The sequence below is a fragment of the Anguilla anguilla genome, chromosome 9 (genome assembly GCF_013347855.1).
Source record: "Anguilla anguilla isolate fAngAng1 chromosome 9, fAngAng1.pri, whole genome shotgun sequence".
In the NCBI taxonomy this organism is placed as follows: Eukaryota; Metazoa; Chordata; class Actinopteri; order Anguilliformes; family Anguillidae; genus Anguilla; species Anguilla anguilla.
In genome coordinates, this window is record NC_049209.1 from 50,627,316 (window position 1) to 50,654,664 (window position 27,349).

The window sequence follows — 27,349 nt, forward strand, 5'->3', positions numbered from 1 at the left end:
GAAGTGTACAAATTGGCGAAGGCTTTTTAATGTGTGAAGGGCATGTTCCTGTTTGATATTAATTAATCAAACATCTATCTGCGCGCGGTGTTTTCAGGGGTCACGTGTGTTTTCAGTGTTTGTAACCAATTAATTTTATCGCGCACACGACCGGAAACAGGCGTGCCTAAAAGGGATCGTACCCTGAAAATGCTTTCACTCATTATGAGAGAGAAGGAGAGGGAGAGAGCACTATTAAAGTTCAATTTCCCAATTTTAATTGAAACTAAATTGCACCAGCAGATTCAGCACTTACTGTAAGTGTAATATTGCACTGCATACCAGGCCAAAAATGGTCTGGCCCACGGATTTATAAAGTTGTCGTTTTGTAACATAGTAGCTCGGGAAAAACTTGACATACGATTTCCATCTCCTCATATCCGGCTTAAAGTGGCGAATCAAATAAAGAACATAGCTAATCATGTCTCAGTTGTAAAGCATTTGCGACCGATAATTAAATTTCCACTGAAATAAATTGCATGCCCATCAGGGCGAGACGCGCTTCTGAGAAGGAGTCGCAAAGCTTCCTCAGAACGCAATGACACAACTTGTTCCTCGGAAACATCACCCGTCGACGAGGTCGCCGCGTGATGTAATATGCGGCGTCTTTTCCCCAAACCCCTGCTGCATTGGAGTTTATGCCCCGCCAATCCACCCTCTCCTCTTGATTCCCTCCGCCACAGTTTGACAGCGGGAGGGGCACGAGCACCCAGGAAAGGGCGCTTAGAGGAATTATGCCGGTGACAAGCAGTTCTCACCCACTACGCCAGCATTTAACTGCATTCCGCACACACATCGGTGTCGACGCGAATTCATTTTTCTTATAAAATGAAAACTGCAACAGAGAACATTTGCCTGGCAATGAAATATCGCTCGACTGTGTACGTATTTTAGTTATGAAGAAATATCTCTGGGGGAAAAGCTCGCCGATATCCTGAAAGTGGAATATTTTTTTCTAAAAACAAAATATGGAAAAATTTGGTTTCGCCGATTGTTCTCTCTTGCACGACGTAAAGGAGAAGCCATTCAGGAGGAGACTGGGTAAGGAATTCGGGAAAGTACAGTGTTTCATGTAATAATAACTGCGTGGTTTAGTGCGCCGTTGGGTCTGGAACGCACCAGCTCGCGCTCCTCGAGCATATCTGTCGCGTGCGGGTTATCGTTTGGCTGCCTCTACTTCTCACACTTTTGAGGACCTGTTGTGCGTTCTGTGATGAATTAAACAGTATTAAAATAATAGCAAGTCCGGATACGGTCATTTAATCGATGCGGTATATTTACAAACATCAAGAAACAACAGGTAAGTTAGGGTTCAAAACGCAAAATCATAAATCGAGTTGGTGTGTGCTTCTTTTTATCAGACCAAATGAGTGTAAAAAAATACACCTAATTTATGCTGTCCAGATTCAAGGCACTGTATGACATGTTTCCTGAACGTTTAATGCAGGTCTAAGTGTGAATACACACGCTTCCATTACCGCTAGCACCCAAATACACACAAAATATATGTAACTGACATCGTAATGCATTACTTTACTATGTTAGCCTACACGATTCCCACATGAACCTGTAGTTTTGACTGTCACAGTCTGTTGTGCAGAAATGAGAAGTGTTTAAATGTTTTTGGCTGTTTGCTCGTTCGCTGCGTTCATGCATTTCTCGCTATGGAAGTGTAGGGGGTAACCCCTGATTACAGTCGCATTTGTATAATGGCAACTTATCGGTTTTTTAAAATCAAAAGATAAATAAAGGTGTGCAATGCAAATCGTGGGATCCTAAAAGTAATGGAACCTGCTTGTTTTGTTACACGTATCTTTTTAGTCACACACCAGTGAAGATAATGTCACATCAATGATCTTCAATATTAATAATTATGTCGCCTAGTCGTGTGTCTTAAGTGGCGTTTAAGTGGACAGAAGAGTCTCGTCCGTCAATCCACGAGGCGCCCATCAAACGCAGACCTGGTATGAAAATTGTCACGCGCCGAATGACAGCAACCACCTGCAATATCAGACCGCACGCTGCAAAACACTAGTTAATTGTTAACTGCTGGTGCTCACTTTGTCGCATGTAAAAATGTGTTAGAATTTCGACTGTAACTACCAAAAACGAAATACGTAAAAGGAAAAACTGTAACGTGCGGAATTCTTCGAGCTGCGAGACGCGCGAGGGGCTCATCGCAGTTTACAGTACTGGTGCATCCAGACCGTGGTGCAATCAAGAAAATTCCGTTCTCCTTAAATTGAGAGGCAGGGGAAAGAGCATACCTGGCCTTGTCAATGCAGGGTATCCGTCATTACAAGATCAGTCTTCCCACCTTAATATGACGAACAACATATTAACAGGTATCTTACATTCCACATACTTAAGTATGTGAGATGATTATTACCCAAATTGCGTATGTGTGTGTGTCATTTTCTTGTTTTATTTTCGTCTGTATCCAAGTTTAGGTGGCAAGGCACTGTGCGCAGGTTCACGGTGAACTAGCCTACTTGTCACTGACAGCAAACAGGTAAAAGCGCGTAAAAATTCCATCTGTTCCCACCGCTGCAAGAGGACTCGAATGGTATTTGTTAAAAAGGAGTAATTCGTGTCTGCGCGCATTAACAAGAATACATTCCCCGGGATCAACCAGAGCGCTGTGATGTTTATAATCTGAAATTTCTCGCATTTGTTCTCTCTCAATTATCCTACAGCTGTTTTAGAACAGCGTTAACGCTTATAGGTGTGGGGAAAGTACAAGGTGCATTTGTCAAGTGCCGTCACATTAATTCAATTTTGACATTATCTAGTTATTTGTTTGTTTGTTTTTTTCTTTCTTAAAAAAAATCGCTCTCACCGATGCATTAAACGCAAACACAACTACCAAAGCTGAGGTAAATCAGTCAACTCGTAGTGTTATCACCATTATAAAGCGATCCGAATGTACCACGAGACGCACACAAAAAGCACGTGCAGTGCAGATGTAATTAAATGATCGATAATACCAAGTGTTTGCACAGTAAATCAGTTGCGCGTGCTGAACAGGTTGCGCATGTGTGGCACATCCTGGTTATGAACGGAGTCTTATGGAAGTACCCCCACGTACTGTAGCCTCCATCTGTCACTGCAAATGAGATAAAGCGAGACCTTCAGTTCGGCTGTGTGCTTGTGGTCTTGTGAAAAGACTGCTGCATATCAGCTGCAAACAGCTTTTTACCCCATCAGTTCTGTCCCTCCGGCTCTTTTACCTGGCCCTAATGGTTGATTAGCTGTAACCTTTATTTGCTGTCAGAGTTATGGTTCATTTAATGTAGTTTTAAATCCATTTGGGTTGTTTTGTTCTACTGACGACCTGTCCAGGGTATATTCCTGCCTCTCATTCAGTGCATACTGGGATAGGGCTCCAGGACTGTGACCAGGAAAAAGTGTGTTGGATAACAGATGAATGGATGGGAAGTTTTGTTCTTGTTTGTATCGTGTTCAATAGTGTAGTAAATTTATCAATCAATTTAACGATTTATCAATTCTTGCACTTGACATCTCTCTTGGGACTACACTTTTCCCCCTCTAGGGAATTACTGCATTTTGATCCCTGATCTTTGCACTTGTGTGTGTGTCACTCATGCTGCATCTACTTGGTCAGTGGTTCCCAGTCCTGTTCCTGGGGATCTACTGTAGTTTTTCACTCCAGCCCTAACAAAGCCACACCTCATTCAGCAGCTAGAGATCCTGTTGAGCTGCTGCAGTAATTCGTAGAGTCAGGTGTGTCAAATTAGGGCTGAAATAAAAAACCCACGGGATAGTAGATGTCCAGGAACAGGGATTGGGTTACCACTGCTCTAACACCCGCCATTTTACTCTTCAGCTCCAAGCTCACAGCTGCCCATAAAGCTCAGTTTGAGGCGTTTGGGTTCCCTAACCGCGTCAGTCACTCTGGAAGGGAGCTTCACGCTGAGCGAACGTAGAGAGCGGGGGACGGCGAGTTAGCGCTAGCGCCTAGCGGCGGACGGACTCTGGGATCCTATTGGCCGCTCCGATGGCCTCGGTCACAGTGCAGGCCTGGAGGGCAGAGAGGCTGGAGGAGAATAGAACCAGCGGAGGCTGAAGCTATCGCTCATCTCTCGTCACCGGGTTATATAAGACGTACCCCCCCTCCCCCTCCCCCTCCTCCTCCTCCTCCTCCTCCTCCCCACACCCCCCTCCCCCTCACATCCCACTTCAAGTGCTCTCCGCATCAGCTCAGCTGAGTCCCTGTGCTTCTGCAGCAGCCGTCACTCATCGTATCGGCTCCTCCCACATGACATCATGCCATTAGCGGGAGGCTAATGGGGGAAGTGTGGTGATTAACCCCAAGGAGGGGGAGGCGGGTGGGGGGGGGGGGGGTGTAAGATGGGGTTTTAAAGTGTCTTGGTGTCACAGGGGTCTGAGACACAAAGTCCATAATTGGACACTCTGAATTGCCTGTAGATGTGAGTGTGTGAGGGAGTGGTGTGTGTGTGGGCACTGCGATGTGTGTGCCTTGGTGACCTGTCCAGGGTGTGTTCCTGCGCCTTGCTCAATGCATGCTGGGATAGAGTGACCCTGACCAGGAATAAATGGTTTAGAAAATGAATGGATGGATGGATGGATGAGATCAATAAAAGACAACAGCATCAGAGTAAGGTTTAGTTTCCCTGTACGAGAGCGTGACCAAGCACACTACTGGGACAGCAGGAAGAAGCAGAAAGCCCCGTTACCAAGCAGAACATTCCGTTTCCAAGCAGAACATTCAATTTCCAAGAAGAACGTTCCGTTCTTAATAAGTACGTAGGCGGTGATTGGGCCTTCCTTGTCAGCCTCACTGCCACAGGGATTGCCCTTCCCCCGAAACTACCAACACACTGTGTGTGTGTGTGTTTGGAGTTGAGTATCTGTGTGTGTGGAGGATCTTTGGCCTGGCACACTGTGTGTGTGTTTGGAGTTGAGTATCTGTGCGTGTGTGGAGGATCTTTGGCCCGACACACTGTGTGTGTGTGTGTGTTTGGAGTTGAGTATCTGAGTATCTGTGCATGTGTGGAGGATCTTTGGCCCGACACACTGTGTGTGTGTGTGTGTGTGTGTGTGTGTGTGTGTGGAGGATCTTTGGCCCGGCACGCTGTGTGTGTATTTGGAGTTGAGTATCTGTGTGTGTAGAGGATCTTTGGCCCGGTGCGCTGTGTGTGTATTTGGAGTTGAGTATCTGTGTGTGGAGGATCTTTGTCCCGACGCGTTGTGTGTGTGTGTGTTCACCCTGCTCTCCCCCCCCACCCCCACCCCCAGCCCCAGCCGCGTGAGATGACCTAGCCGCGATGTCGCAGCTGTACTATCGCCGCACGGACAACTCGTCGTACCGCGACCGCATCCCCCTGCGCATCGTGCGGGCGGAGTCGGAGCTCTCCGCGCAGGAGAAGACCTACCTGAGCGCGGTGGAGAAGGGCGACTACGCCAGCGTCAAGCAGGCCCTGGAGGAGGCCGAGATCTACTTCAAGATCAACATCAACTGCATCGACCCGCTGGGCCGCACCGCGCTGCTCATCGCCATCGAGAACGAGAACCTGGAGATCGTCGAGCTGCTGCTGGGCTTCAACGTCTACGTGGGCGACGCCCTGCTGCACGCCATCCGCAAGGAGGTGGTGGGGGCCGTGGAGCTGCTGCTCAACCACAAGAGGCCCAGCGGGGGCATGCAGGTAGGAGACTGTCTCTCAGTCTTTTTGTCATAGGCTCTATGTGCTCTAAAAATGACGCTTTCCTCGTGAGGGAACTTTGCTTTTCTCTTTTCCGTTCCAAAAAACTTCATTTTGCCACCACGTCTTCAGGTCACAAAAAACATCGAACTGGGGCCTCTTATTCTAGACCAGTGGTACTCAGTCCTGGTCCTGGAGAGCCACATAGTCTGCAGGGTTTTTGTTGTCACAGCACCTGAGCACCACAGCAGTTAATTAAATCTGTTGATTACACTTATAGGTAAGCTGAAGCTGATCTTAAGGTGAAAACAATAGCAGTCGACTCTGTGGCACTTCAGGACCAGGCTTGAGGCTCCCTGTTTCAGACGAAGGGCTGACTACGTCTGCACCACCCAAAATACATTACAGATGAAATGCAGTTGGGAAAAGAGGTGGGGGGGGGAGGGGCGTTCTGCTTCTCCTGCACGCCAATCATTTTGATTGACAGGGAGGGCTGGATAACAACCGACCGTTTCCGCTGACTCGAATCAACAATTGCGTTCGTCCACCACTTCGCACCTCGTGCTAATTAAACGATTAAACCCAAGAAGGCTAACGTGCTGGTCTGGACGGAGTGTAGCACAGTGGGTAAGGAACTAGACTTGTAACCGAAAGGTCGCAGGTTCGATTCCCGGGTAGGACACTGCCGTTTTACCCTTGAGCAAGGTACTTAACCGAAAATTGCTTCAGTATATATCCAGCTGTATAAATGGATACAATGTAAAATGCTATGTAAAAGTTGTGTAAGTCGCTCTGGATAAGAGCGTCTGCTAAATGCCTGTAGTGTAATGTAATGTAATGCTATGCTAATTCGTGATGAAAACCAAAGAAGGCTAACGTCGTGCTATGCTAATTCCAGAGCTTCGCACGTCCGTGGGGGGTTTCACGGAGAAAGCGGAGGCAGGGCGCCGAACCGGCTTCCTCGCGACACGCAGGAACACCTTTTTTTCTTTTTTCTTTCTTTTTTTTTTAAACGGTGAAACAGCTGCTCTCGTTACAAACGGCGGTGCAGCGAGGGAAATGTCAGCATCGCTTTATTCAGTTACCGAAGCGAAATTAAATGGAAGTCGCTTTTCTTCTTGTGGGCTTTGTGGATGTCGATATTACAAGAAGAAGAAAAAAAAGAGAGAGAGAGCATGTCTCTGCGCTACGCTGAGTAGATGTGGAGAGTTATTTAGACATTTTTAATACATCCCTGAGGCTTTAATTTCCATTTACCAAAGGGGTTCACTCCTGTGGTTTTTTTTTTTTTTTACGGGACAAATAAAGTTCTTATTTGCCTCAGGTAATACACGAGTATAAGAAAGGTTGTCCGGCTGTGACATGAATAGACCTCATCTCACCCGTAGAGGTGATTACATTTAGAACTACGTTAAGGGAGGTAAAGTTTGTTTTTTTTCGCCGTCAGTAGTGAGATTTCTGAACCCCCCCCCCACCCCCCACCCCCCTTGATTCAGCAGCTCCAGAGAGCCACACAGTCGTCTGGCGATCTCAGCTGTCTCCGTGGCGACATGTCGCAATGTCACCGCGATGCCTCGGGGCCGCCGTTGCGCTAACGTTTACCCCGCGGCGTGCTTCGTTATCTCGCCGCACCTGTGGCTGCTGAAGGGCGGGCGGCGATGGCAGGCGGCGGTGTGAAATTATCCGCCGCCGATGTGGGCCCGCGTCGCGCGGCTGTGACGATAAGCGGCCCGGACAAGGTGTCGGGGGGGATATTTATGGGGTTCAGCCTCCCCTGAGGGACGTCTGGACTTCCTTGCCCCCCTGCTTTGAAAGACAAACAGACGGTTGAGTGTCGTGGTCTCTTGCCCCGCCCACATTTTAAAGCTGTTTGTGACATCATACTTGTGCTGTTCTGGCATTGGTCAGTTACCCTCTGAAGAATACAGACTGCAAGAATCAGAACTATGAAACATCAGTGCTGTTGTTGATAACAATAATGATTATAATAATCATAATCATGACAGTCAGCCATTGCACACAGGAGTCTGTCAGTGTACCTGGAGAACTGACACAGAGAATGCTATTTGCATGTACTGCACCAGTTTTTCACAGAATGATTATTTCTTCCATAAAGCACACTCAGTAGCATGAGGAGGCCATTGTGGGTCCACACAGCATGCGACCATTGCCTTGGCCTGGGCCTGTTGCGTATTACTGACGGCTCGCTTGCATTTTTTGCGCATGAAACAAAATGGCTACTTTATTATCGCGCAGTGATGTCACCCTGCAGCAAAGAGGCTTGGATTTTGTGGCTTCGCCCCCATGGCAACGGGCGCCGTTAGCGACCAGCCGGGCCGCGGCCCCTGGAATGCTTTCCCGTTAATCCCGCCATAACTGTCCAGTTTACAGGGGGACCCGCCACCCCCCCCACCCCCCCCCCCCCACACACACACCGCTGAGGGGCCCATTCATCAGGCTCCCGTTGAGCCGCCACCTCTCTCTGGCTCGCTATCTGACATAGGGAGGCCGGCATTGTAAAAACAGCCCGGTTTTATCTTCCCGTGAAAAACAAACAAACTAAATCCTTGTACAGCACTGAGGCTGGGCTCTGCTTATGGAGCAGCATTTCTGGTTGTGCTGCAATATACTGCATTACTGTATTGCACTGATATATCCGTGCTGTAGTAGATTTTTTCACAGATATATTGAGTGTGTATTACTGTGAAATTACCTAGTTATTACTCATTACCGGGTTATTTAGGTAATTTGGACCTCTTTCTGTGCTTGGAGCTGCTGATTCTGAATTTTTGTTTAATTCCTCTTTGGGACTGGATGTGAAGCATTTAATAAAATGCTTCTGGGGAAAATATAGCACCTACATTTACTCATCCCTAAACCAGTGGCCTTTGCAGTCTGTTACAGTCTGTAACGTATCTGTTAAAAGTCAGCTGGAAGAGCAGGAAGTCAATTTCAGTGATGTCAGTGGATTTATTGTATTTCTTCATCTTTTTAAAAGCCACCTTTTAGTGGCTGCAGTGCTGTATCAGGGAAACGGTCAGCCTGGGGATAAATATGGGAATACCAGGGTTTGATTGGACAGAGAAACCCCAGCCAACATATAAATGTAGGAATCTCAGGGTCTGATTGGACAGAGAATCCCCAGCCAGCATCCACACACTGGCCACAGGCCCATTTGAGGCACAGTGAGACCTGTTAGCACTGAGCATTAAGTAATCCATGCCGCATACAGCAATAGCAATGCACAGCATTATATTTCACTTGTTGGCTTCAATGCTTTGTTAGTGTATTGACTGACAAATCGATTGTGTTATTTCCCAGCTTAAGTAATGTTTGTGGGTTGATTGGATAACTAATCCATTCATTTGTGGGTCTGCTCATGTATATTATCATTGCTAATGCTTTGTAAACACGTGTTCATGTTAATTAGTGCATTTTTTCACGTTATTGAATATTTTTGGGTGCCACTGTATTCGATGCACTTGTTCGTGTTAAAGAATTCACTAATGAAAGCATTGGTTCATGTTAACAAATGCATATATGCATGTCTACTAATTTATTTAGCATGTTCGCAAAATCATTTGTGTTTGCGTTTGTGTTTTTGATTGTAGTCGTTTGTTCATTAATGCATTCTTTTGTGTTAAAGCATGCAGGCTAAATAATGCATTTGCTTATGTTAAGTAATGCATTTGTTAATGCAAAGTAATGCATTTGTTTACGTTTAGTAATTTGTTCGTTAATGCATTTGTTTGCGTTAAGAAATGCATTTGTTTGTATTAGTTAATACATTTTGTTTGTGCTAAATAATGCATTTATTTATGTTAATGCTAATAATTAAATAATAGTTAAATAATGTCACCCTGTCGGCAGGTGCCTCCGATCCTCCTGGACAAGCAGTTTTCGGACTTCACCCCCGACATCACGCCCATCATCCTGGCGGCGCACACCAACAACTACGAGATCATCAAGCTGCTGGTGCAGAAGGGCGTGTCCGTGCCCCAGCCGCACGAGGTGCGCTGCAACTGCATTGAGTGCGTGTCCAGCTCCGACGTGGACAGCCTCCGCCACTCCCGCTCGCGTCTGAACATCTACCGGGCGCTGGCCAGCCCCTCCCTCATCGCCCTGTCCAGCGAGGACCCCTTCCTCACCGCCTTCCAGCTCAGCTGGGAGCTGCAGGAGCTCAGCAAGGTGGAGAACGAGTTCAAGTCCGAGTACGAGGAGCTGTCGCAGCAGTGCAAGCAGTTCGCCAAGGACCTGCTGGACCAGACCCGCAGCTCCCGGGAGCTGGAGATGATCCTCAACTTCCGCGACGACGCCAACCCGCTGGAGGAGGAGACCAACAACGACCTGGCCCGCCTCAAGCTGGCCATCAAGTACCACCAGAAGGAGGTGAGGCGTTTGTTTTTGGGGACCTCCCTCACCAGCCCCCTGTTAATGATTTCCCTGGTTTTTATCCCAGGGCTCCTGGTATAGTTTGCGAGTTTAGGTTTCTGCGCAATATCCTTCCCTCTGATTGGTTCTGGTACGTTTCAGTAAGCATCGTGTTCATTGGTCTAGGGGTTGAGCTGGTTTGTGGATGACTTGAGGTGTTTTCAGGCATGGATTAGGTCATTGATTAGCTGAAGCTGTCTCCACCACGGCAACTCAAATCAGGGTCTCGGGGCTGATAGCACTGCTGGCTTTCATTAACACCCCCCCCCCCCCCGCAATGTCTGGCCAATCAGTGACAATCAGTGGCCAATCAGTGACATTATTGGACTGGGAGCTATCAGGCAGAAGAGAACACCAGCAGCACTGCTGACCTTGAGAGACAGATTCTGAGTGTCCCTGGTGTACATCATGTCCTTGTTTCCAGCGCCTCGGCTTAGCTGGAACAAAACCAGGGGAGAATCCTGCAGGCGATGCAGCAGTCCAGGATTTGAGTTTGAAATCCCTTCTCTGGATAGTCTGTTTCAGGCAAACTGCAGTTTGGGAAATGGTTGGATGGTGTTGAGGTGAAGGCTGGTAAATATTTGATTTGGGATAAATATCTACCACTAACTGGAGCCCCGTGCTCCCACCTACACAATATCATACACTTATAAAAAACGTTTTATTTGATAATCCTAAAAGATGAACTTCTCACTTGAACAAACCTTAAAATTTTCAATTGAGAAAACATTGAAGTCACATTTTTTATTGAGTATTTTTTTTTCTGTTAAGTGACCGTTGGCTGCAGTGCATCCCCTGCACGTTCGACAGACTTACCTCACGTGGGAAAGTCGACCAGGTCAGGCTCGTTGAGCTGGAATCCTGGCCTTGTGTAGCCCCGTTCTCACAGTGCCCTTCTCAGTTGCTAGCGCAGGGCAGTATTTTCAAGTTGCACTTTAAGAACAACGCCACAGTCGTGAGTTTTGAATTTGAATTATTGGGAAAGGGTGATAAAGGAGATAAAGCAGTTATGTCATGGTGAAGTATCATAAGGTTCAGAGCATGGGGGGGAGGGGGGAATGCAATTATTCCTTGGTGTAGTGAGTCATGCGAGGGGGGGCGGGGGGGGGCAGGAGGAGGGGTTCGGAAACGGAGGTTCCAAAAATAGGAAGTCACGATGTGTGCGTGTGGATGAGGTTTGGCTATTAAAATATTAAGAACTACCCCCCCCCCCTCCCCCAGCATCATATCTGTGTCTCAGGGGGCTTTCCTGCATTTGCATGCAATCAAACCTCTTTCATATGTGTGTATTTCTTGAATTTATGAAATCGTCTCTAATTTTAGTGAATTAGTAAAGCCTGGTCGTACTGGTTACTGGCTCTGCATGGCAAAAGCCCCAGTGTTTAAATCTACTCTTAAAAGAAATGTCTGTTAGTCCAATAGGGACTCACACGTTGCTCTGTATCAGAGTTTTAAAAGTACTCTTCGTCAGAACTGGACTTTCACGCCGTGAGAAGTCAGCGTCGCCGTGGACAGCGAGTGAGCAGTGCCCGTGGCGCAGATCTCTTCGGCCGTCGGAAACGCAGCGCATTTCGGCGCCCGTTAGCGTCGTAGCGCTCGATCTCCTTTTTGCGCTGTTGTCATGGCCACCGGTTCTGCTCCCCTGCTCTGACAGTCCTGCGGCGGCAGGGTGGTGAAGTCTGGCGCTGGCAGCGCTGACACCTGCCTGGACCGGGCTGCGTCAGATCAGCTGTCCTCCTTCCTGGCTGGTGTAAACCCACCATTGATTCGGCTGAATTTTGGAGTTGTAGGTTTGAGTCGGGGAGAGGCAGTGGGATGGGTGGAGTTGTAGTTTTGGAGTAGGGGAGAGGCAGTGGGATGGGTGGAGTTGTAGTTTTGGAGTAGGGGAGAGGCAGTGGGATGTGTGGAGTAGTGGGAAGTATCACGAAATAAAGATGCTTCACTATAATGAGGTCATGAGTGCTGACCTTTGACCTATGTACTTAACCCGTTGACCTATGTGCTTAACCCTTTGACCTATGGAATCTCACCATTAGTGGCAGTACACAGTGTTCCAGAACCCTGATTGAGTCAGGAGAGACAGGAATGATAGAGTCAGTGAATCCCACATCCCTTGAGTTGAGTCTACTAGCTATAACACAGGAGGCACATTGAGGGATGTGCCTGTTTCTGGATTTAATGCCAATTTCTGCTCTTAATGATCTCATTATCCCGATCATTTACATGCTCATGAATGCCAGATGAAGATTGTCGTGTCTCCATCTGAAATATGTCACTGTGGTCGAATCTATGGACGAAGTGGTGTTGTTTAGCTGATGGATTCAGGTTAATTGACGGAAACACACCTGCCATCCAGGAAATATAACTAAATCTCGTCTACCCCTACCAAAAAAGCATCTTCGCTTTTCCCAAGCCGTTGGCATGCTGCAGAATTTCATTTTTAGCAGGTGGGTCAAAACCACGACATCCCCTCTTCTTTTTCTTGTCCATTAATTCCATCAGAAGGAATCGCTCCGGGTCCATCCCTGATAAGTAACGGGCAAACGTGCGAAATGGCCGTTCGGTTCTGCCTGTCCGGTAAACCCGCGGCCCGAGGCGTCTGAGAATTCCTCGGTTTCAGGGTTTCTCTCTCTCTTCCGCGAGAAGAGAATCTTCGGCCCGAGATCAGGAGAACAAAACTCTTGGGTTTCATAGCGTTAGCCTGTGCGCCGCTGAATCAATATCGTATTTGCACCGCCTCCATGAGAACACATCATTTTTTAAATTTCGCGAATATTCCCCAATGTAAGAGTAAGTCTGAAGATGCAAGGGTTTTATTAAGAGAAATGAAAGGAAAAATATTTTTACTAGTACTGTACACTGTGGGTAAAAAAAGAAGGGAAAAATCAGAAGGAATATTCCTTTGGCACTGGTGCGTGTCCTTGTGAGACGCTGAGAGTTCATGAATTTTACACTGTCTGCTATCGCCCCCTGCTGAGGGGAGTGTGGTACTGCATCCTCAATGTAATTGATGTTTCTCCTATTCCGTGGCTGTGAGTTAAAAATCGAACTGGCTCCTTTCAACTAATCCCTATTGCTTTCAATGCCGTTTCTCAACATCATACAGAATTCCAGATTTTGTCCCTTTGGGGATAAATATCCATGGAAACATGAAAACAAAATTGTTTGTAAGGTATTTTTCACACGACTGACCCGTTTTACTTCACATGGATGTGCGGACATTAAAAATGGCTTTACACCTGTGGATCTTTTTTCCTGAGACGTCTTATCACCTCTCTTTCTCCAGCACCAGCTGTAAACCAGCCTGTTTGCTTTGTGGTCCAGGTGACGGCGTTTGGTTTTGTTTTTTTTGGGAGGTTTGGCATCGTAATGATTCTCACCTCCGGTAACCCAAAGAACAGAACAGAACAGAACGAGGCTTCTTCTGTCCTCGGAAGTCTGTGGGTTGAAATCCCATCTTGATGATTAGTCAGGTGGCTCTTTCATAAAATCCCACCCCCCACCCCCCCTCCCCCTAGTGCATTAATCAAGGGGAGCTCAACCGGAGAGGAGCGGGAGAGAACACCAAGAGGAGAACACCTGTGCGCCTGAGAGAAATTTGAGGAGGAAAATCTGGGACTGCAAAAATATCAATCGCCTACTTTTAGGCGGTATGTTCACGAGGGTCTCGGTACGTCTCCGGGCTGTTCCCATGGTAACGGGGAACCTGTGTTTTTCGGCTTGATGCGGGGACAAGCTCCTCTCCCCCCCCCCCCCCCCCCCCCCCCCCCCACCCCCAACCGCTCCTAACACTTCATGGAACGTTCTGGATTCGTTCTCCCACAGCCAGGGATTCTCCTTTGGACAGGAAGCGCACGGGTACTGTGTTTGCATCACAGGTGGCATGATAGTGATGATGACGATGATGATGAGCTGATTTACCACCCAAAATCATTAATGAAGAGGCATTCCCCCCTCTCAATCAGTCAATGAATCAATCAGTCATTGTAAGGAATTTGAATATAATTGCAGAAATGCATAACTGAAAACATATGAGTAAATATCTATTATTGAAGATTTTTCAGTACGCTACGGGAATTTAGCTGACATTATTATCCAGAGTGACTTGCACATCTTTTTACATATTTTTTTTTTTAACACAGTATCCATTTATACGGCTGGAGGTGTACTGAAGCCACTGAGGTTAAGCACCTTGCTCAAGGTTACAATGGCAGTGCCTTGCCCAGGCAATCGAACCTGCGATCCTTTTGGTGGCAGGCCCGGTTCCCCTAACCTTTAAAGTTCCCTGCGCTGCGGCCCTCTGTTCTCAATAAAGCTCATTTCGTTTTATGCTGTTTTTACGAAATTGAGTGCCCTGCCCAGGCCTGAATGGTCTCTTTGGGGGCCGAATCCGGGAACAGAAGCAATCAGCGAGCGGCGCACGAACCCGGCTCTCCGCGCGGTCCTCGTCCTCCCGCGCCGCCCAGTCCGCCGGTCGGCCGGCCCGTTGTTTATGGCGGTGACATTTACAGGACGGAGAGCTTTCTGATGAAATGCCGCACACAACGCTGGGCCAGGGCAGAGAGGGGAATAAAGCTGGTTTACCGCTCTGACGGATGGGGATTTATCGCCAGATCGCTGATAAGCATTTGCATTCTCTCCTCTGCCTGATGGAGAAGACCTTGCTGCAGTGAAAGGGCTCTTTCATTCGGTAATTGCTAATGCAGACGTTACAATTGACTGCGGCGACTTTATATTTTGGTTTCCATACTGATAGAGGAATACATACAGAGGAACGTGTTCCTTACGCAATACTGCAAGAGCTAAAGAGAAGAAAAGAACAGATTTCCCCAGGAGTCTCTGAACTGTAAAATAAGTCTGGATTTATCGTAACATGACTGGCTTTATAGTTTTTGTTTCTAGAAAAAAATCATTTTGTCATATTATAGTAATGTTACCGCAGACAAAAATGATTTCATGTATGGTATTGATAAGGATTATTATATGATTAGTATAGTAATTATAGTAACATATAGTAATGTTGCTGTAATTAGTTTAGCATTGATTATTTATTGTTGTGATGTCAGTGGACATTTATGATTTTTTGACCTTAGCACAACACCCTTGAGATCAATGTTGGTAGGGGGGGGGAAGATATTCACCCTAGAACCTGTATCTGAATATGGTACACAGTAAATGTCAATGTCCAGTGTCAATTCAACTCTAACAGTGTTCATTCAACTCTGATAAGAGGGTCCAAATGTTATCTGCTAAGAGTTGAATTAACACTGGACATTTTTCTGTGTCGACAGGCTTAGTTCTGCATTGTGCACTCTGAAGACAAACACATTTAATACTTGTTTCTGGATGGTACATTTTCATTACTGTCTGAATCAGCTTTAAAAGTCCTCCTTACTGACAGCATTATTTCTATATTTATTTAGGAGACACCTTCATCTGAGGAAGTTAGAGATTAATAATGCTTAAAGTAGGCGCAATATAATTTTATAGCCTGCACTATATTTTATTTTCCTGCCTGACATTCTGTTCTTTAATATATTTATGAATACCTTGAAATAAAATGCATTATTTTATCACGCAGTATATCACACCCATACATAGCCACAGAAATGGCTAAATCCTACCTTCATCACAATAATGTGATGTTTGCCCCTGGCTTAATTTGAGGCTGGCAATCTTTTTTAAAAAATTTCATTTACACAACATAACATAAGGACGAGAACAGGCCATTCAGCCCAACAATGCTCACCATTTTCCTGACTTAAATTAGTGCTCTGATTACCTATATCAAGCCTAGTCTTGAAAATCAAGCAGTCATCGTTTAGCTGCATTCGTAAACATGTGTAATATTTCATTAAGAAAGTGGCTGGTGTTTTGGCATTCTTTTTTTTGTCAAACGAAGGAAACATTTCACAGGCAGGAGAATCCTCCCTCGTTCCCCCCGCTAGTGCCTGTTAGCGTCTCTGGTACAGGCTGCCTTTATTGCTGCTGGGGCGGAGCAGAGCTCGAGGGTAGTGTAATGTGCTCCTGGGAAAGACTCCTGACATTTCTGCAGCGAGGGGAACGCTAGCTATCCTCAGCTAACGTTCACAAACAAACTCGAGCCTGTTTTTGCTGTGGATTATTGCGGCTGGGAGAAGCGGAGCGTCAGGGGAAGTGCCAGCTAACACAGAATGTTCTCACGGTGTTACTGGAGTGTTCTGTCAAGTTTATAACATTGCCACTACGTTGCAGCAACGTTGTGAGAGTGTTTTTTGTGTTACCTGGCATATTCAGTATCCTCCTGGGGAAGTGGCTTGGTGTTTCATCAACAAGGCATATGCTAGCTTTCACAAACATAAACTCGAGCCCTTTTTTGGGGATTACATGCCCTGACTTATATGCCCTCCAAAACCAAGGCGAAGGGGCTTTGTTCAAAGGTATAACGAAAATGTCCAAACTGAGATGAAAACTCCCTCAGGGCGTGGCTCAGTAACCACAGAGTGTCACAAGGTGGCGCTCCACTCTCCACACCTCATTCTTGTGTTTTTTCAGCTGATTGTGACAGACTGAAGTTTTCATTACGTAAAAAGCACAATGATTGGTTGACACCAGTGAGTCACTGGAAGGAAATGTTTGCTCCCAGTGACTCACTGATGTCAACCAATCATTGTGTAGAGCAAAAAAAAAAAAATTTGTTCAAGCAAATATAGTGATTGACAGTTCAGTGTAGCTGGGTTCCTGAACCCTGGCTCCCCCTTCGCTAGTTCCCGCCGAAACGCTTCGGTTCACAGCCGTTCCTCTCTGACAGCTGAATGGAGCCCAGGCGCTTTGCAAATGGGGGCCCGCCTTAGTGTTTGTGCACCTCTGTTTGCAGAGATTTAAAATGGCATCCTGCAGTTTCCACCTGCATCTCTGATAAGTGCGGCACGATACGAGCCTCATTAAGAAGGAAAACAGTGAACGACTGAGTGCGGAATATCAAAGCAAGCTATTATGATAATAAAACAAACAAACAGATCACCTTGATACACCGCGTACCCGATCTTGTTACAGCTGTTACTGGGATGTTACGATAAATTTAATTGGATCAGTGGTTACAACTAGGATGTGACACAGATAAATTTTCAGATGTTGAGTTTGGTGTTCATGATCAGATACATTATACACAGCCAGCTACTGTTGTAGTTTGAATATCCCCCCCCCACCTTCAGAATCTTGCATGTCGTTCATTTGAATAAGCTCTCCCCCCTTATTTGAATTCACTCTTCCTGACTTCCTGAATCTCTGCTGTGATTCATGATGGGAAGGTCAGGGCGCAGCTAACAGGCCCGAATAAACGGGTTTAATACTCATTAAGCCACAAGGGGGCATGAAGAACGGCAGGCCGGAACGTTCCGGCATTAACTGCCACACGCGTGTCTGCTCTTAATTATTTAATTAGCCCCGGTCGTTCCGTTTCATAGCGCTACAGCTGATAACCGCTAATGTGTCCTTGGCGGACATGTTTTTTTTTTTTTTTTTCCTGTGGTCCGATAAGCCGCGAAAAGCGGGAACGTCTAGTTTCGGCATTACACATCGGACCCCTCGGGGAATAGGTTTTGTGCTCGCTGCTCACTCTTTCATTAACAACTTTTCAAATGTTTCGATCTTCCTTTTCTTTTCGAATGTTAACAACCTCTCCCTCCCATACGTGGCTCTGAAGGACTCCTTCAGAAAGTTTTTCTCAGTTCTGCAACACTGGACCAGCAGTCCAGTCCTCCCCCCCCCCTTCCCCCCGCCCCCCTCCCCCCCAAGACTCAGGAGGTATCTGGGGACTTCCGGGAACTCTCCACACCTACTTGACGAAAATAAAAAATAAAATAGCTCTGAGTAGTTTAGTGTAAGTCCTTTTCTTTAACTTCGTCATGGTCTGTGACACCGCTATCGATTTGTTCCTTGGACGCTGTAGTGCAGAACTTCTAGCCGACTTGCGCCCGGAAAGTGAAAATGTAAAAAGAAAAAAATGTGTCTGAAGGTTTAAAGGAACTAAAGTTAAAGTGAAGAAAGGTTCACACAGGTCTTACCCGAGCGTTAAGTCAGCTGAACATTATGTCACCATCGGTTATTTTTCTCTAATTTGCTCTGGAACACACACAATGGAGGGGAGTTTTCAGGGCTGGATCTAGTTTTAAATATATGTGCACTATCTGGGCAAGCAGTACAATGGGAGAAGTCCTTGAAGAGTGTCTGTGCAGGTGTTCTGGGTGGACGGTGCATTTGATTTATCCACGGACGGGCGGCCAGCTTCCCTGGGGGAACTAATCAATATTTTACTCCAGCTTTTATCGTGCGGCCTGTTCATCAGTCCGGAGCTTAAAATATGCAAGGTTCTCCAGAAGCAGAAGGAAAAAAAATCGATGTGAATTTGCAAATGAATGCCAGGTATTAGTGTTCTGTCAGCCACTGAGAAACTAAAAAACGCTCTCGTTTTATATAATTTATATCCTTGCTTGGAGGAACCATAAGGCAGAAGAAACTGAAGTTAAATAAAAAGCTGCATTATTATGTCAATATCTGTGATATTACACAGCCTTGTGCGTCATTGCTCAGAGGCTGCTGAGTGGCTCATCCGGTTAAGGCACCATGCTGAGGTGCACAGATGTGTCCTTGTCTGGTCTGGAATCGGATCGAATCCGGACCGTGCCAGTGCTGAATGGCCGGTAGCTCCATTGGGGTATGGCATGGTTCAGTAGGATTCCACGTTTCATTGCTCTCTAGCGCCCCTCGCTAGTCGATCGGGTGCCCGAGGAGTGCATGTTACCATCACATATGAAAGGTCTTCAACAGATGGAAATTAGCCATCTGGCTAAATCTGGCACATTTACATCACAGAATAGTGATGTTGATCAATGTGTATTGTCCCTGTCAAATAAATAAATAAATGAATAAACATCTGCTCTATGCGAGCTCAGCTGATGCAACTCTGCAGCGTAGAAACGAGCAGCTGGTGACGCCACGGGTTTCAGATGACAAGTGTGGAAGTCTACAACTCTCCCGAGTCAACTGTGGAGCTCACGCATGAACGCAGCTATGGTCACAGATGATTGGCCTGTTCCAAATTAGGGAGGGAATCAACCCCACGCCGGGAACCAGATTTATCTTTTTAAAGGATGTATTACCACCCTTATGAATGCGATTACACAGCTATGCAAATTTTCATACAGTGAATGTCATTATATGGGAAAACATAACGTTAGCATTGTCTTTTCATGCATAGCTAACGTTAGAACCACGTTACACATACAAAATGCTGTAAAACATTCACGTTTTAACAGACGGTTTTCATTTTGTGTGGCTGCTCGTAGTGTTGGCTGTGTACGTATGAGCAATGGCAGCTGTAATGACTCACAAATAAATGCATTTTGCCGATTCTGGAACTAAACACCTGCATTTAATTGTGAGTCAAAGTTCAGGATGAAAATTCAGATTGAATCTCAGCCGAAACTTCTCATCTTCTGCCCCTTCCCTTGGGGGAGGGCAGGGTGGGGGGGGGGGGGTTGGGTGATTCATGCCCAGCCACACGGCAGGGTCTGTTTGGTGTGAGGGTGCCCAGATGGTGCGCATGTGTTTCCTTACAGTGTAATCCCTGTGCTGGGCTGGTACCCTGGGTTTGCATATGAACTGCCCTTACAGTAAATTACAGTGATTGCCCGTATGTGAGCTGCCCTTACAGTAAATTACAGTGACTGCCCATATGTGATCGGTCCTTACAGTAAATTACAGTGATTGCCCGTATGTGAGCTGCCCTTACAGTAAATTACAGTGACTGCCCATATGTGAGCTGTCCTTACAGTAAATTACAGTGATTGCCCATATTAGAGCAGCCTTACAGTAAATTACAGTGATTGCCCGTATGAGAGCAGCCTTACAGTAAATTACAGTGATTGCCCGTATGTGACCTCCTTCCCACATGCCGGCCATTTGGCGGGAAGGAAAGATTTTCCGCCAATGCCTCGTTCCTCCTCGGCCGTAACGAGCCCCTCAGATGTTCCGTTTTAAGTGGCTGATTAAAAACCCCGCCAAGCCGCGGGAGAGCTCTGTATTGATTAGCGCGTAGCGCATAGCGTAGCGTTTCTCCAGCTGGGTCGCCGTTCTTCTGCCTCGCGGTTTCGAGGCGCATCGTTACGAGGATTATGTGTGTTTTTTTATTTTATTTTATTTTATTTATTGTTTACGACCGCCGGACACGTCTGTTATGGCCTCGTCGTTGTGCTTCTCGAGGGCTTTATTTATTTGGATTAGTGCAACTGAAACGCATCTAATTACTGCAGTGCTGTGGAGCCACTGTTCAAATGTGTTTATCGGTGAGATTAGGAAAAGTCGAGCTCTCTATAGCGCAGTAATCAGGAAGCCGTTTTTTTGGCAACAAGACTCCGCCATGATGAAACATTTAGATCTACCGTGCATTTTTGTGAGCGATATGATATCAAACTGTTCAATTTTTCAAACTGAAGGGATGTTTCCAGACGGCGAAGCGTGTCCTGTAAATATGAGTGGGTGTCTAAGAAGCCATTATCTTGTATTTAATCAAAATGTGTCCTTCACTTACATACACGCAAACAATTTGCACAGAAGTGACACTTTTTCTTCACAAACTCAGCTGAGTGAGCTTTTCTTCACAAACTCAGTTTGGCGAGTTTGTCTCAGCGATTGCTGAAATGGCGAAGCTATGTTGAAGTAAAAAAGAATGTTGCTTTTAAATGTTAGTCGAGCTTAAAGTTGGATATTGATTGAATCCCAGCCATATGTTCATGCATGCAGAGGGAAAGCAGGTGTTATCTTTGGTTCGGCTCAGGAGGGTGGTTATAGCTGCTGTAAGTGATGCTTGTAGTGATGTATGGCAGAATGAGGTTAAAAAAGGGTGGATCCACATTCAGCTGTCAATCATAAAATCTGTTCACAGCTAAGAAAATGATTGGTTCTGTGGGTTAATGGTAGTGTATGCTAGCTCCTCCCATTTTTGTTGTCATGGTGCCTCTGGTCTGTTCTCTCATCAGTGGAATGAAGTATGATGTGTGATGAGGTAGAATATGACGTTTATGGAGATCAGATGCACCTCCTTGTCACTCCGTAGTCTTTGTTCCTCTGATATCCTCCTTTCTCTCAGTTTTTAATTGGCTGGCTGCAGGTTCTCTGGACTCAAATGTATAATTCAAATTCTAGTTTTTTCCCCCCTGCTTCATTGGCAGGATAGGCATTTGTACAGCCTGCATAAATACATGGAAATATTAATGCAGATGCAAATTATTACAGATTTTAAAATAAATATATTAATACAGTGAAAGTGAATATATTTGCAATAAAAATAGCAGTAATAAATCAATACTCTTTCTCTCCTCCCTCTCTCCCCCTGCCTTCCCCTCCTCTACCCCTCTCTCTTCCTCCCCCTCGCTCATACATCTCCCCCCTCCTCTCTCTCTGGCCCCTCCCCCCTTCTCTCTGATTGGTCAGTTCGTGGCCCAGCCCAACTGTCAGCAGCTGCTGGCGTCTCGCTGGTACGACGAGTTCCCGGGCTGGCGGCGGCGGCACTGGGGCGGGAAGTTCCTCACCTGCGTCTTCATCGGCCTCCTCTTCCCCCTCTTCTCCCTCTGCTACCTGATGGCCCCCAAGAGCCGCTACGGCCTCTTCATCCGCAAGCCCTTCATCAAGTTCATCTGCCACACCGCGTCCTACCTCACCTTCCTCTTCCTCCTGCTCCTGGCCTCGCAGCACATCGTCTCCAACGACCCCAACCGCCAGGGCCCCGCCCCCACCACCGTGGAGTGGATGATCCTGCCCTGGGTGCTAGGTAACGTTGCCCGCCCCCCTCCCCCCCTCCTAGTTGCAGGAGGACTAGCTGAAACAAAAGTATCAAATTCTACTTACTTGAAACTTCAGGCGCACTTGCATGAAGAGGAGTGGTTATAAAGACGCTACTGTAAAGGCTTTCAAAACACTTTCATTCATGAAAGTGTACCTGAATTTTGAAGTAAGTCAGGTTTTTTTTTTTGTCGATTTACTCCTTTTGCATTGCATTAAACTTTCCTGTCACCTCCAGTGTTGGGGTCAACTCCATGCTCAATTCAGTCAATTTGCTAAATTATTTAAAATTCTATTTGTGAAATGCAAAATGGCTGTGATATTGAATGAGGTTTTTATTTATTTTTATTCGTGAATTGAATTTCAATGCTTCCTCTTCTGGACTGACGAAGTAAAAAAAATAGAATTAACTCCAAGCCTGGTCACCAGCCATCACACATTCTCTCAAGCATTAAAAAGTGCAAATGCGTGAGATTTTGGGAATTTGCCAGAGGTCAGGATGGGTTGTTGTTCTCCTTGAACTGTGTGAGATTTCTGGACTGTAGCAGTGAGGTTTCAGATCTCAGCACCATGTATTTAATTCAAAAGATAATAAAGTGAACAAATCATACATACTGCACACACACACATGACCTTGGTTAGACTGCTATTGCCCCCCTACAGACATCACATCTATGAAGGAAGGCAGGCGGTTCTCTTCTTGCTGTGTTTAATCTTTAAACACCCCATGCCTTTGACAAGATGAAGTAGACACAGGACCCGTGGGCGTGACCTCCCATTTTATATTGAATTATATTGAAAGAAAAGCTGAACTGTATATAATTTACGGTGTCCCCCTGAGATTCAGCGATTCGTTTTTATCCCTTGAGTCTCTTAATCTCATGAGCCATACATTTTTCTGTGCAGAAACCTTCACTAAAGTGGGTATAGATAGTGGATGGATGGATGAAAGCTTCACTGCACGGGACGGGACATTCCGTGAAAATCAAATAAATAATATTTTTGAAGATATTCTCACCGCGACATGTTTTTATTATTGTCATTCGAGACGCTTGTACTGCGACAAAATAAATAAAACATTCTGCGGTGTCCCGGGTGGGTATTTATAGAAACACTATACAACACTCCTGTTTACATTACATCAAGGCCCCACTGCATTATGGGTTTATTAACTTGTTCTGTGTTCCACTTAACGCAGTATCCTCAGACCCACCTGCTGCTTAACCTTTTGAAGAGCAGGTTTTTTTGGAATGTTCATTTTCAGCATTCTAAGTCCATGTTCTAGAACTCTACTGCTTTCAATCACCAGTATTGATTGTGACATCAGCATTAGAATGTTCAGCTCAGAACATTCTAATCACACATTTGTGATCTCACACTGTGAAGGATGGTTAAAAAAAGTAAAGGGTAGTTCAGCAATACATCCTTAGTCTCCTGCGTGTCTGCTAAGGCAATTAGCTTTATGTTATAGGTTTATGGACTGCCTGCTACGGTTGGCTGTCACTCTGATGAATTGCAGTCATCTCTGCCCATTGCCTAAGCCTATTATGCACTTTCGTAATTTGTTCTGAGTAAGTCTGCTAAATGCCTGAATGTGACTGTGCATCCATCACAGCTTTACTGGACTTTACTTCGGTAAAATTCATACCCCTCCTCACGCAGAAATTTGCCCTTAGACCTCACCTCCCGTCTATTGAATATAAATATAAACATTGAAGAATTCATAGATATACGGAATGCATACTGTGTGGACAGATTGTTCCCTTCCCTGTAAAACGGTTTTATATCCTGAGGTGACAGGCGCTATAGGACTGCGGTCCTGTTATAGTGTCACACACAGACATGCTGGGCCATTTCTGCGCTGCGCTCACGCTGTGTCTGAGACACCTTTGAGAAAGCAGGAGAAAAGGTGAGAGGAACAAACGTTTGAAACGCGTCTTTCACACTCTCTCTCTCTCTCTCTCTCGCCCCTCCCTCCCTCCTGCCCGGCCGCGAAAACGCAAGCGGGCAAAGTGAAAAGGGACGAGGCCGACGTGAGGGGAGGGTGAATTCGACGTGATGAGAGCTCGCGGCGAAGCGTGAAACTCTCCGCGGGCGTGTCTGACAGAAACTCCGCCTTACAGCTGTCTTATTAAACACGGAAAACTCAGCACCTCTTCACCTCCCTCCTCCTCCCCCCTTCCTCTCCCTCGCTCTTACCTCTCTCCCACTCTCCTCATCTCTCTCTCTCTCTCCTCCCTCCCCTCCCGCATTCTTACCTCTCTCCCACTCTACTCATCTCTCTCTCTCCTCCCTCTCTCTCTCTCTCTCCCCTCCCCTCCCGCATTCTTACCTTTCTCCCACTCTCCTCATCTCTCTCTCTCCTCCCTCTCTTTCCCTCACTCTTTCTCTCCCTCGTTCTTACTTCTTTCCCCCACCCCCTCCCCCTTTGAGACTGGCATGGTGCACGTGCGGATGTGCGCTATGACCACACCTGTCCGGTGACTCACACCTGTGTGGTGACACACACACCTGTCCGGTGACTCACACCTGTGTGGTGACACACACACCTGTCCTGTGACACGCCCTCTCCCCCCGCAGGTTTCATATGGACGGAGATCAAGCAGATGTGGGACGGGGGGTTCCAGGACTACATCCACGACTGGTGGAACCTCATGGACTTTGTGATGAACTCCCTCTACCTGGCCACCATCTCCCTGAAGGTGGTCGCGTACGTTAAGGTAAAACAGCGTGTCTGTGGCAGTTTTCTCCAGCGAGGTTCTGCTCCAGGATCTGTTCCTCTATCCACTTTCACGTAGTCCTAGCACACGCCATCTCGGAGTAATACATTTGACATATATTTCATATATATTTGATGATATATTTCATATATATTTGTGGATATATTTCATATATATTTGATGATATATTTCATATATATTTGCAGATATATTTGATGGCATTGCAATGCTTCTCTGCCTCCCCACAGTACAGCGGCTGCAAGCCCAGGGACAAGTGGGAGATGTGGCACCCGACGCTGGTGGCGGAGGCCGTGTTCGCCATCGCCAACATCTTCAGCTCGCTGCGGCTGATCTCCCTCTTCACCGCCAACTCGCACCTGGGGCCGCTGCAGATCTCGCTGGGCCGCATGCTGCTGGACATCCTCAAGTTCCTCTTCATCTACTGCCTGGTGCTGCTGGCCTTCGCCAACGGCCTCAACCAGCTCTACTTCTACTACGAGACCGACGAGGTCAGCGACTGCAAGGGCATCCGCTGCGAGAAGCAGAACAACGCCTTCTCCACGTGAGTCCGCCCGGCGAGCAAGCCCGCGCCAGGGCGCTATATAAACGCAGGCCGTTACTCTTTACTATTAGATTAGATTAGGCTTAGATCAGGTCAGATTAGATTAGATGAGATTAGATTAGGTCAGGTTAGATTATATTAGGTCAGATTAGATGAGATTAGATTAGATTAGATTAGGTTTAGATCAGATTAGATTAGATTAGATGAGATTAGATTAGGTCAGGTTAGATTATATTAGGTCAGATTAGATTAGATTAGATTACATTAGATTAAGTGTTTCTGCCCTGCAGAGTTTCCTGATGAGAATTTTGCCTTTCTGGAGTGTGACACAGGCCCAAATACACTGGAGTCAAAATATATTTATGTAGCATACAGTTATACAGAATTAAAATGTTGTCCTTGATATTAGATGGTCGAAGCAGATGTTTCTTTAAATGGGGTCAGGAAGGGATAGTTGCTGTCCTGTGGGTCATTAAAAATTCATTTCCTTTTTTCTTTTTATATTTGTTTGCCCACTGGCTTTGGTGAAACATGGATAATTATCTGCTAATTATTTTTAATGCTTGGCAATGCAATTAGCGGTTATGATGGTGAAGACAACTGCCAGTGATGACTTTTGCCATTAAGCTGTCATGATGGTATGTAAATATTACATGAGTCATGTGAGAATATTATGGGATGGCGTGACGATTGTCAGACATCAGGCTATCGGATGAAAGCTTTGGCTTTGAGTGGCATTAGATTTATGCTTCACGGATCCGTGATAATGAAATCAACTCCCAACATGGGTAGTTTTCTTATTCCGGAGAGAGACAGCGGGCAGTTCAATTGCCATTTGACCTGTGTTTGACTTACGTATGACCTGTGTTTGACCTGGTCATGACCTGTATTTGACCTGCAAATGACCTCTGATTGACCTCTGTTTGACCTTTCTGCGACCCCGTGTCCTCAGGTTGTTTGAGACCCTGCAGTCGCTGTTCTGGTCCATTTTCGGCCTGATCAGCCTGTACGTGACCAACGTCAAGGCCCACCACGAGTTCACGGAGTTCGTGGGCGCCACCATGTTCGGCACCTACAACATCATCTCCCTGGTGGTGCTGCTCAACATGCTCATCGCCATGATGAACAACTCCTACCAACACATAGCGGTGAGTCTCAGTGATCATCCCTCTCTACCTCTCTCTCACTTTCTCATCCTTGCTCTTTCTGTCTTTCCTTTCCTCACTCTCCCACTCTCCTATTCTCCCCCATCAGTCTCCCTCTCTCTTTCCCTCTATCCCCCTCTCTCCCTCTCTCTTTCCTTCTCTCCCTCTCTCTCTTTCCCTCTCTCTCTCTCTCCTCTCTTCCTCTTCCCACCTCTCTCCCTTTCCCTCACCTCCGTACTCACTCTCCCTCTCTATCTCTCCTTACCTGCTGTCTATATTTCATCGTAGATGACACGAATAAAAACCATTTTATAATTCATACTGATCCCCCTCGTAACTGTACCGTGCCTCCCTATACCTCAGGATCACGCAGACATCGAGTGGAAGTTCGCCCGGACCAAGCTCTGGATGAGCTATTTCGAGGAGGGGGGCACGCTCCCCTCCCCCTTCAACATCGTGCCCAGCCCCAAATCGGCCTGGTACCTGGTCCGGTGGATAAAGGGGCACGTCTGCAAAGAGGCCAGCACGAAAAGGCCACAGTCCTTCGGAGTCCTCGGGGTGAGATTCCACCTTAAATATTTTTTTTTTTAAATCCACGTTCAACGTCATAGCTTTGCCCTCAGAACTATAGCAGTTTGCTACATTATGTTGCCGTGGTGATTCTATGGAACACTTAGAATTCACATGGAATTCTATGACTCTTCTCCCCAGAGGATAGAGTTTGTATTCTCGTATGATGTGGTACTGTGTTGTGTTGATATTAGCGTTCTGCTGCTCGGAGTCGCTTCTGCGTTACTCCACGCCGCTCTCTGAGAGGAGCTCTGAGAGGAAGCGCTGTGTGTTCTCGCTAATGGCGAGTGGCTGTCGGGCGCGCGGAGCGTGGCGTCGGTTCAGCATTAGGCTCACGCAGCGGCGGGACTCTCTGCCAGCTGAGAGAGTGATAGTCAG

The 27,349-nt window shown here is 46.5% G+C and overlaps 1 protein-coding gene across 7 annotated transcripts in view; it reads left to right on the plus strand.

Moving 5' to 3' along the window:
• The first annotated feature begins 552 nt into the window (after positions 1–552).
• Positions 553–27,349, plus strand: part of trpc4a (transient receptor potential cation channel, subfamily C, member 4a) — a 30,377-nt gene continuing 3,580 nt past the window's right edge. The window contains exons 1-9 of one of the 7 annotated variants that reach the window (XM_035432409.1): positions 554–1,080; positions 2,485–2,551; positions 5,320–5,726; positions 9,594–10,112; positions 21,627–21,963; positions 24,555–24,694; positions 24,943–25,256; positions 26,209–26,404; positions 26,765–26,959. In XM_035432409.1, coding sequence (XP_035288300.1) covers positions 5,349–5,726; positions 9,594–10,112; positions 21,627–21,963; positions 24,555–24,694; positions 24,943–25,256; positions 26,209–26,404; positions 26,765–26,959 — 2,079 coding nt within the window. In that variant the 5' untranslated portion in view covers positions 554–1,080; positions 2,485–2,551; positions 5,320–5,348. The other 6 variants (XM_035432408.1, XM_035432412.1, XM_035432411.1 and 3 more) reach the window with 6 other exon arrangements.